Source organism: Podarcis pityusensis (genome assembly GCF_964106645.2).
Source record: "Podarcis pityusensis genome assembly, chromosome: 7".
Taxonomy (NCBI): Eukaryota; Metazoa; Chordata; class Lepidosauria; order Squamata; family Lacertidae; genus Podarcis; species Podarcis pityusensis.
The window spans coordinates 56,337,030-56,348,779 of NC_138031.1; the positions used below are offsets into that span (position 1 = coordinate 56,337,030).

An 11,750-nucleotide genomic window follows, 5' to 3' on the forward strand; every position below is an offset into this window, starting at 1 on the left:
CTAAATAGAAAACATCTCAATCTGTGCAAATTATCAAGCTTTGGCAAAAACTAGATTTTATAACTTAACTCTTGCTACCATGGTTAGAGTTTACTTAAAACTAGCTTACTTCGAAGATGGGGAAATACTTTCTCTGATAAATTCTATAATATTTTGTGGAGAGGTGTCATCTATTTGCATCTCCTATATTCATTTTCTTTTCAGATTGATCCCAGTCTTTTGCAGCAGACACTACAACAGGGTAACGTACTGACCCAGCAGCTAACTGGGGATCCCAGTTTGGCTACTCAGAACACCTCCCTCCAGACAGCAGATAGTTCAGTGCCAGCAAATGTGGTAATACAACCTTTGTCAAGCTTGTCCTTACAGCCCACTGTTACCTCTTCAGCAAATATGACGATAGGACCTATATCTGAGCAAGAAGCTGTTTTGACTACGAGCACTGCTGGTAAGCATGATACAAAAGCACACACTTCCATTTTGAAGGGTTCTGTTGCTAAAACCTCCCAGAATTATTCCACGTTTAAATTTATTTTGCTCATCTTTTCTGTAAGTTTATTATATAAATATTAATTTCAATTTTAAGAGCAAATATATTATTGCCCTTGGCAAATGCTGATCAACCATGTATTTCTATCAATAAAGATTTTTTTTTAAAAAAAAACACAACACAAATTAAATTAAACATGTTCCTGGTTGAGGAACATTTATGTATTTTTAATTCCCTAATTGTTTAAATCATTTAATATATGATGCATCATTATCCTGAATAAATAGGGTGATTGGGTTCTTTTTAAAGAGTTATTTGCATGTAGAGTCATGCATAGAAGTGGCTGAGTGGGCTAACTATTTGGAGAAATTTTTTCAAAGGCCTCTCCTAGCCCCCCATCTGCTAGCAGCCTGAAGCAGATGAGGCTGTATACAGGGGCAAAAGAGACTGACAACTACAGACAAAGGGGAGTGAGGATTTCTACCCATTCAGTTACTTCCAAACAAGTGCATGGGGCTACTTGCCAAGACATAGGATAATCTGCATCGAAGTTGGGAACACCATCTCTTCTCAAGCATTGTGATTCCTCCTGGAATTGTTTATATTGCTTTTGTGAATAATTGGGCCATGCCAGTTTAAAACCTGCTGCTGTGCCTTCTGCTTATCTTGGAACAGGCATCACAACAGTAAATATTAACATATTGAAGTTTGGCTGCTGATTATTATTATTATTACCCTGTTTGTGTTTAGGTTCACAGGATCTGTCTCAGGTCATGACTTCACAGGGTATGGTTTCAAATTCAAATGGTCAGCATGAGATTACATTGACAATAAATAATTCGAGTCTGAGCCATGTTTTAGCTCATGCCTCTGGTACAACTACTTCAAACTCATCAGGAACCCCTCAAGAAATTACCCTTACCATATCTGGCAAGTAAACTATCCTCATTTTGTGTGTGTAAAGTCACTCTGTTTGTCTAATAATATATGCTTATTACTTCACATGCCTTGGTTCAAAGATATCCACACACTTTGGTGTAGTGGCATTTAGCTTCCATAGCATATTAACTCTTCCTCTATCTCCTGTTTTAACTTTATATATAAAAAAAATGCAGAAGCAAATACAGATCTTCATTGGCTTATAGATTCAATTTTGCATTTAGGCCAGGATCTTATTCAGCATAATTCCTCTGGAGCTAATGAACTGAATGGGAATCTACGACTTGCAACACCAACAATCAATAATCAGTCAGCAGGTGCTACATTAACAATAAGTAATGATCAACTCCTCTCTCAGAGCCCGGTGCTGAATAGTAGTTCAGGTAGGCTTTTAATAATTTTTTCCAAGTAAATTGTATTGTGGCATCTTATTATATTCTGGCTTAGCAGTTTCAGTGAAGAAATGAGAACTGGTTTCTCAAAAACGCCTGATTTCATTGAAGCCCAAGTCATACAAATGCCTTCCCTTTTTGCTCCTTCCATCAATTGCAATACATTCTTTTATTAGATTTTTCCATTAAAAATGGCATTGTAAGCTACTTTTATGTTCATATTGTTTCATACTGTTATTAAAATGCTGTTATTTCAGCCTGCCTGAGCAATTTCCACTTGTAAGTTATTACAGGTGGCAACCATTTTAGGCCCACCGATGTGCAGGTCCTTTTGGACCCGGAAGAAGGCAGGTCCAATGGGGGCGTGGCACAGTTATTACCACTCCACTGATGCGCACGGTGGCCGGGAACGGAATCCCCACATGAAATGGTTGCTGCCTGTAGTGTCTACACGGAACATGTTATGAAAAGTGGACAGCCATGAGTATTCATAAAAGCATAGCGTTTGGCAGATTGGTACATATCCCAACTAGTAAATTATGATAATTATGTGTAGAGTTTTGACATATCATACCTTTTTACAGAGCTTAATGCATCTAGTGGGAACCTTCCTTCAACACCCCCCATGTCTCAGCCAGCTCAGAATTTAGTAATGTCATCACCAGGAGTCGGAGGAGATGGTAGTGTCACATTGACCCTAGCCGATACTCAGAGTATGCTATCTGCTGGTCTTGATGCGGTGACTCTTAACATCACATCGCAGGTTTGTGTCACAGTTCTAGCCTATTCCTGATACCTGGTATCTGCTAATTAATATTCCTGCAAATTAATACCTGCTATAAAACTAGGGCAAAGGAAGCCTGAATGCAGCTTGACAAAGAAACTATTTGTACAGTACAAAGATTATGTTCCCTAATGTATAATGTCAATATAGTTACTTTTAAAATTTACTCTAATACTCCTATTGAACTTGTTTTGCCTGTGATTTTCAGTGCTTGTTGACTTGTGGTGTTTCTGCTGCTGCAGTTGTTTGAAGATTACACTGTCAAGTTTCAGCTCTTTTTGAGAAATCTTCATTGTTAATAGTTACTAAGGCTTTCTTTGCTAAACATTCACCAGTTGTTTTCTCCCCTAGTTTTATGACATTAATTAACACACTTGCAATGTACCTGTGGATTACCGATAAGCAAATTCTTGCTGTAAGGGTAGTTTGAAAACAGCTTCAGGTTGCTGCAGTCTGCACAAGCGTTTGTAGGAGATGCTTTAAGTATAGGGCAAGACCTATTAAGTATATTAGAGAAGGACCTAGAATATATAGTAGAAGTGGTGTTCACTTTGTAGCTTTGCTGTTCTAAAATAAACATAAACATAGAGTTTACCGACATACTTTGTAAATAATAGTTGGGAGAAGGAAAATTCTGTATATAATAACAGGTCAAATAGCCCATGCAGTGAGGCATATCTCCCTTTATCCATGCCTGAAGGTCTGCATTTCCTAGTTTAATCCAGGCAAAGCCAAAAATTGCCTTTAAAAGCACCCATGACATGCCCTAGGAAGCACTAGTGACCACCTGCCTCTTAAGGAGAAGCTCTGAGAACTATGATGCCCAGTCTCTTACTCCCTGCAAATCCCTTATCTAAACACACCTTTCCTTACGTATCTTTATGTATCCTGTGACACAAATCCTTAGTCTCCATACCATACTGAAAGTAACACATATTTTTTCTTGTAATGTATACCCTTTCCTCCCTTTCTCTCCTCTTTCTCTCTGTCTCATGTTGAGTTTTAGATGGCTTGATTCTTGGAGCCATGGGCTGTGTTACTGGTTTTGTTGTTGCTATTATTGTGGACTCAGTGAGATAGATAACAGTTTACGGCAACAGCAGATTTAAAAAGTTTCAAAGAAAAATCTGGTGTTATGACACATCAACAAATTCATATTTATAGTCTTTGACTGCACATTGCAGTTACATTTTCTTCTAAATGTAATGCATTTCACTTTTTCTTTTGGCAGGGACAACAGTTCCCTGCTTTACTGACAGATTCTAATCTCTCTGGACAGAGCACTTCAAGCTCCCAGCAAGTTATACTAGTGAGTCATACCCCACATTCAATACCTTCAAGCCAGGATGAATTAGCATATCAGGTAAACTTTTTTATGTATGTTGTTCCTTGAATAAAGATACAAAATAGGCTTAATATATATATTGTAGAATTTATGTAGGTGAAGAATTATGTTCTCATTTATCTTATCCTAATCAATTTAGTATATTATGGAAGTTAAGTATGGAGGTTTAAATTTGGAGGTTTGACCTTTGCATTTGCAAGAAGAATTTTGAAGTTGCTTCATATTAACCAAATCTTTCCTTTTGAACACTGTGAATATTAAATGTGAAATTAAGTGCACATTCTTATGTCTTGGAAGTCTCCATTTTAAAGTTAGTCTAATTCTTAAAGGTGTCTTTTTCTTCTTACATCCCTTTTTGTTTGCATTATATGCCAGTGGTGGGCACTCCGCTGTCATAGGCCTCGTGTGGCCATTGGCCTAAATTTGTTTTGAGGGACGCTGCAGCCAATGGTGTGGGACATCCCTCACCAGCTGATGACAGGCAGGAGCAAAGACTTGTGGGATATTGGTCAATTCCCTCAGTTTTTTTCCTCCTGCCTGACGCAGCAGTGCATCATGTAGGTAGCATAAAAAAAGAAAGGGGGCGAACGACTGGTACTACCCACCATTGGCTCTGGTCTTGCTCACTTCTGGTATGCTGCCAAACACAGATTAGTCCTAAAGGAGTAATTGACAGGAAAAGGCAATTACTTCAATTACCCTGTGCTCTGTACCATCATTCCTTTGAATTCTTCTAATTCTGATGGGGATTCACTGAAATTCGCTTTCTTTATTTCCCTGCCCCTTCTTTTTCTTCTTTCAGAGTCAACCTGAAAATTAATTTATTATGGTGATGGTTATTTGAAAATAGTAATTGGCTTGTGGATCTGATTGGGAGTGGGGCTCTAGCAGGAGCAGAGCACACCCAGGGATCCATTTCTTCAGAATTTCACCACAACCAGGCACTCATGTGCTTTCCCTGAAGGGGTTGGCAGAATTGCTCCATAACTTTATTTTACTAATAAGTTGAAATAAAAGTTGCACGAGATATTTCAATACCTATTTCAATTGTAATGTGTTCTTCAAAGCGTCATTGCATCTGAAGAGTGATGTTTATCTCTTGAGTTTTAGGTGGTTTTATTTCTCGTAATGTGTGTATATTTTATGTAACTGTTGCAGGTGAACGAGATTTCTCCAAGTTTATCTAAAGGCATTCAAGCTGAAAAAGAGCCTCGTGTGCACCAGTGTTTTGAATGTAGTCAGACTTTTTCTTCAGCTGCCATGCTTATGCAGCACAGTAAAGAAGTTCATGGAAAGGAAAGAATCCATGTTTGTCATATTTGCAATAAAGCCTTCAAACGAGCAACACACCTTAAGGTATGAAATAAAATTCACAACTAATTATATTGAAAACTTCAAAGAGGTCTAACTAGGCAAAGAGGTATCCCTTTGAAAATGGCGTTCTTATTTATTTTTATTGTGACCATCTACTGCTCCTGCCAACCTAGCAGTTCGAAAGCACGTCAAAGTGCAAGTAGGTAAATAGGTACCGCTCTGGCAGGAAGTTAAACGGCGTTTCTGTGCGCTGCTCTGATTCACCAGAAGCGGCTTAGTCATGCTGGCCACATGACCCGGAAGCTGTCTGCGGACAAACGGCAGCTCCCTCGGTCAGTAAAGCGAGATGAGTGCCGCAACCCCAGAGTCGTCTGCCCATCGGGTCCCTTTACCTTTATCGCTTCACTGTGGGTATATTTTGGTGAAAACAGTTCTGTTCCTATTAAGAAACTTTGATAAGAGTTAAAAGATTCTTTATAAACTTTCTTCCATTTAATAACAAGTAGGGATGCTTTCAAAATTATGTCTGGATGTTGGGGTTCCAATAGTATTTCCTCTGATGCATTAGAATTCTTCCATTTTTTTGATATCTGGGCTGTTTTTCAACCTCCTGCCTTCTGGCTGGTTAATGGGATCAGAGTGTGCTTTCCTGCATGTCTGTTGTCCCAGGGCAACTGGCAGTTGGAGCAGAGTATTCTTTAGCTAGTTATCTTCTTAGAGCTACTTCTTCTCTGGCAAATGGATGGGGCCAATTTGCTGCTCCAGCTGGTATGATATTCTTCCTGTGTGGCAGAGAGTGCAAACTCCCAAATGCCCTTATCTTAAAAAAGCAGTTGGTTACCTCTGTCTTGATGGTTAAGAGGCTCACCTGGACCATCCTTTTTATGAAAACTTCTGTTTAACTGTTTTAGTGCAGTTGATTCTGCTTGTTTCTTTTTCCATTTAGCATTGCATATGTTTTTAATACGAATCACATTGTCTGTCATTTTTGGGTCAGGAAGCAAAATTACAATCTAATCCTATAGCATGCAAAATCTGTATTCTGGTTCTTTGCAGGTACAGAAGGAAAAATAAGTTTTGATTCTGATTTCTAGGCTTCGTTCAGACATAATGGAAAGCTGTTACACCTGAACTGAGCCATATTGGCTTATGTGGGTATGGGCTTCTTTACTGGGAAAGAAATCTGGAATTTGGAGAAATGCTGCTTTTGTTTTTAACATTCTGCTGAAACTGCGAAGTTGCAAATGGTTGTGCTTTGTGTTTTTCTTCTAAATTTAAAATTATTTTTAATTCAATAAGGTCTTGTACTTGTTAAGGAATTTGTTATTTGCATTCTTTATAAAATAGATTGAATTTGGCCATTGCTGGCTTCAGATTTTGTAGGTCTTGACCAGGCATAGGCAAACTTGGCCTTCCAGATGTTTTGAGACTACAATTCCCAATATCCCTGACCACTGGTTCTGTTAGCCAAGGATGATGGGAGTTGTAGTCCTAAAACATCTGGAGGGCTGAGTTTGCCTATGCCTGGTGTTGACAAAAGGATGTGTGAGCAACTTAGCACTCATTATTATTTTTCTTACCTAAACATGTTCTATGTATTTCTTCTTTGTTTTGAATTAGGAGCATTTGCAGACTCACCAGGCAGGACCATCATTAAGTTCTCAAAAGCCAAGGGTATTTAAATGCGATACCTGTGAAAAAGCCTTTGCTAAGCCGAGCCAGCTGGAAAGGCATAGCCGCATTCATACAGGTAAGAAATTATCAGTACAGGTGGCTAGCCACAAGCTGTTCAATTAACAAACGGTTAAGTAAATTGTAAACAACTTAATCCAATAGCTGTGATCCTACCCATCCTCACCATTGCATTAGCAGCAGAATCTGGGACAATAGGAAGTGAGAGGCAGCAATCAGAGTGCCTGGGCTGTTTATCTGTTTAATTTATTTATTAAATTTCTATACCACCCTTCATCCAAGGATCACAGGATGGTTTACAACAGTGGTGGCCAAACTTGGCCCTCCAGCTGTTTTTGGACTACAACTCCCATCATCCCTAGCTAACAAGACCAGTGGTCAGGGGTGATGGGAACTGTATTCCCAAAACAGCTGGAGGGCCAATTTTGGCCACCACTGGTTTACAATATAAAATCGCAAATATGCGTAACATAGTAGCAAGCAAGCAAGCAAGCAAGCGCGCACACACACACACACACACACACACACACACAGTTTAAAAGGCCATAGATTGTTTAACTAGCCCAAAGCTTGGGATGTTTTTGTATAGTGTGTAAAGCGGGAAGCTTTTAATGTTTGATGTATTATAGTATTATAGTATTTCAATATTCTTTTGGAAGCCGCCCAGAGTGGCCGGGGAAGCCCAGCCAGATGGGCGGGGTATAAATAATATATTATTATTATTATTATTATTATTATTATTATTATTGTTATTGTTATTATTATTATTAACAAAGGCACCAGGTCGGCCTCCCTGGGTGATCCATACTGTGGAAGTTGGAGGACTTTTAGGAGTAATGCAGCAACTGAAACTTTTACCTGTTTAACCTAATGCTTTATGCTATCTTTACACGCCATGCCCAAAGAAGGAACAGCATAGTTCAAAAGGAAGAAAGGAGTTCAGCAAAGTTAACTGAGCATCTCTGTTCAAGAGTAAATTAGCAGTGTTTGAGCTATTCCGCTTCTCTGGGCCTTTTCCTAACCTGAGCGCACAGATCTCAGAGTCAGGTGCTCCGTTATTTCAGCCCAATGCATAGGAGCTAAATAGTTCCTTGTCTTGACCAGGTTTTAGTGAGAACGGTCCCTTAAATGGTGATCATAGCCAGTTCAAGTAAAATTAGTGTATTTGTGAAGTTTAAGGAGTTTTACTCCACTTTGCATCATTTTGCAGTTAATGTTCTAAAAGTGTCTTGTTTATTAAAGGAGAACGACCGTTTCAGTGCACGTTGTGTGAGAAGGCTTTTAACCAGAAGAGTGCTTTGCAAGTTCATATGAAAAAACACACAGGAGAAAGACCGTACAAATGTGATTATTGTGCAATGGGATTTACCCAGAAAAGCAATATGAAGCTTCATATGAAACGAGCCCATGGCTATTCTGGTATGTAAAATTTGCCAAGTGAAAATTTTATATAGAATACTGTAGGGCTTAAACCAGCCCTGGCATTTATGGTACAATATTCTCAAGTTTCAACATTACTCGTTTACTTGGACGGCATTGAGTGCTGGGAGCTTATTTTACTTTTTCCCTCTTTTTAAATCTCAGCCCCTGCTCTCATTCTCCAGGCCAGGGCTGGAGAAAATGTCATTTTTGTCAGCCCATGTCCCCTGTCACTCACCTAACCTCATGAAACTTTGGGTGTAGGACATATATTGCTGTGGCAGGCCAGACAAAAGTGGATTCTCACCCTTGCTGTAGGCATTCAAAAGTACATAATGTACTGCAAGGCTTATGTGTATGAATGTGTTGCTGTTTGTACTGAATAGTAACATTTTTCTTTCCTAAACTGTACAGAGTTATAGTCTGCAATTACTCAGTTTATTTATTTCATAAATTTATGTACTGCTTGATAGTAGGAAAACATCAAAGCGGTTGACAAAAATGATAAATCAATAAAATTTAAAATATCTGTTCGAAAGCTTGATGCAACTTCATAGGTTCTTTTTTTGCCCAACAGTTTCTTCTAAAGGAATAATTCTTTCCTAGATGCATGTAGGAGCCATATCAAAGCAAGGAAGTTCTTAGTGATAATTCTCTTGCTATTTCACTGTGCCATTCCTGAAGGCAATATAAACTGGTTTGAAGATCATGCTTAACCATAGTTCTGTGTGAAGTCAATGAGCCTTGAGCTCTTGCTTTCTCCCCTTCCCTTTTTTCTTTTTTTTTTCCTGGCACTGTTTGTTGGATCAGACAAGACAACAAGTTGCACTTAAGCTAAACTGGAAGTGAAAAGCTGTTAACACATGTGAGGGTGGAGGGCATGAGTCTGAGCCTCACTCTGGGTTCATTTACATTAAGCTGAACTTTTGCTTTCTGTGAAGCATGTAATGGAATATATATATAGTAATTTTAGGTTGCTGTATAGATGATAGTTTCTTCCCATGATTCAGTGACTTCTTGCATCAATAAATGCACTCCATTGCCCTTATGGACTGCCTCATTAATTCAAATGGACAGAATAGATTAAGCATTCACGTGCCTTAATGTGAATACATTTGCTCTGTCCATTGAAAGGGAACAGTCAGCCCGCAGATGAGCACTTCCATCCATAGCACTGTACCAACATTATTACTTTCAAAGGATGTAAACGGTATTCTTTAATAGGTAAATATTACATGAAGCGTGGCTGGATTTAGTTTGCTTTTCCACCAAATAAATCTTACACATTTCTTATTGGATGTTTAGTCAAGCAGCGCTTAAATGTAACTCTTCTGTATTTTCACTAGATCTCTTAGCATTATTTCTCTTCCTTGTTATGGTAGGCACAATACAAGAATCTACCAGTCATCAAGGACAGGAAGGTGAAGACATTAATCGTGCTCTGAATTTGGAAGAGGTTGTTCAAGAATCTTCAAATGAATGGACCAATATTTTTTGATGACAACCAAGGTGAAAGCTCAAAATGCTTTCAGGACTAGAATTTTTATAAAGATAGTCACCTATGGATTTTTACTATTAAAACTGAACATATTAAAAATAATAAGATAATATAACTTTTTAAATTTTACAAAACTACCAAAAGAATGATTGTCTTTTGTAAGCTTGTAGGATATTGAAGAAACACCAGATACACTTTGCTATCTTGACTACAATCAATGATCTCAGGTACATGGAGTTTGCTCATCTTTTGAATCCCATCATACGTGTATTCATGTAAAAAAAACAAAAGACACACGCCCAGATCTTGGTATCAATGAACGTTGAATAGAAGGTAGACAGCATGGAAGTTCTGGCAATCATGAGGATGTCCTGACTGTTTAAATTTAATTGGAAGAAAGAGTATCTCAAAGTTAGATGCATGCAGTAGAGAATTCATATTACAATATGGCATTAAATGTCTGGTATTACTTTAGTTCATTACTTGGTATTACATTATGGTGCTGGTGTTGCTGACATGTCAGAAAGTGATGGACCATATTCATTTTATTAAAACTATTTTTAAAATTAATTTCTTAATTGTACATGTTTAGCTTCACATTCAGCAATAATTATTCAAAGAAAATGTAACTAATAATAGAATCTCCTTGAAGTGAACAACAAATGCACATATTTTCTGTGTTAGGTCTTAATGCTCAGAAGTGTTAGCTTGATAACTATGAAAAACATAAGCCATAAGTTAAAAATAATTGGGCATACTACCATGCCTTGTCTTGAGCAAACCAAGTGAGCTGTAGCACAAGTTGTATCAGCAAATGCAGATTGGTTTCTGACAGTCCCCAATTAATATAACCTGATTTTGTTGACATTTGATTAAAAATAAAAATAAAACTACCTAGGCTTTTCAGTAATGTTCTGAAAAGCCCCATTTACTTAGAAAAGGTAATATATCTAAAGAAACACTGGAATAAAGCATTTTCTGTTTTAAGACATTCCAAAGACAGAAGGATTTTGCTTAATTTTACTTTAAATTTTTGAATTTCTTTATATGTTATATATATGTGTGCGTATGTATATATACAGATAATTAAGCCTCTATGTGGCTGTTGAGTATATTTTGTAAATAACAAAAATCCCAGTTACAGGAAGTGCTCATAAAGTTTTCAACTTTAAGTGACCACTTCAAAATCAGTATTGATTCATTTTATTGTAATGTAGACATGTTATACCTTTCTGAAGAATAATTGCTTTTTATTTGCCCTCAGTTCCAGAAAGAAGATATATGTACATATAATTTATACTTGTGTATTATACGACTAGTTCTTTCTATTTCCTGAATGGGAAAAATCACTGCTTTTTGATAGGACATCTCATAATTGTTTTGTTAACTATGGACATATGTATATAAGTGATATAGCTGGTGACTTGAAAATAACACTTTGTTATGTGGAAATATTTAAGTCAGACATATTTTAAATAATATTAATTTTTTCCAAACTTGGTTTTGTGTCTGATATGTTCTTTTTCAGAAGCTTTGAATGGGCGTTCCTATCAATTTGGTGAGGAGGAAATCTTAAGTAGTGTGGCTGAACAAGAGAGCACTTGGTCTTGATTCTGTAGGCTTCTCATAGCTCAGATGAACCAGTATCACCACACCATCCTTAGCTACAGTACAGTGGTACCTTGGTAGTCAAACTTAATCCATTCCAGGAGTCTATTCGACTCCCGAAAAAAATTGAAAACCAAGCCGCGTTGGACGTTCGGTATCCGAAAAACATTTGCAAACCGGATCACTCACTTCCAGGTTTGTGGTGTTAGGGAGTCGATTTGTTCAGGAGCCAAGCCATTTGACTACCAAGGTACCACTGTACCAGTGAT

General features: G+C 37.7%; 1 protein-coding gene across 4 annotated transcripts in view; it reads left to right on the plus strand.

Moving 5' to 3' along the window:
- Positions 1–11,369, plus strand: part of ZNF236 (zinc finger protein 236) — a 44,719-nt gene extending 33,350 nt beyond the window's left edge. For all 4 annotated transcript variants that reach the window (XM_081014102.1, XM_081014105.1, XM_081014103.1 and 1 more), the window contains exons 25-33: positions 205–448; positions 1,241–1,420; positions 1,654–1,812; positions 2,406–2,584; positions 3,837–3,968; positions 5,109–5,306; positions 6,885–7,014; positions 8,199–8,375; positions 9,758–11,369. In XM_081014102.1, the coding sequence (XP_080870228.1) occupies positions 205–448; positions 1,241–1,420; positions 1,654–1,812; positions 2,406–2,584; positions 3,837–3,968; positions 5,109–5,306; positions 6,885–7,014; positions 8,199–8,375; positions 9,758–9,873 (1,515 nt within the window). In that variant the 3' untranslated portion in view covers positions 9,874–11,369. The remainder of the gene's footprint in view (positions 1–204; positions 449–1,240; positions 1,421–1,653; positions 1,813–2,405; positions 2,585–3,836; positions 3,969–5,108; positions 5,307–6,884; positions 7,015–8,198; positions 8,376–9,757) is intronic.
- The last annotated feature ends 381 nt before the right edge of the window (positions 11,370–11,750 follow it).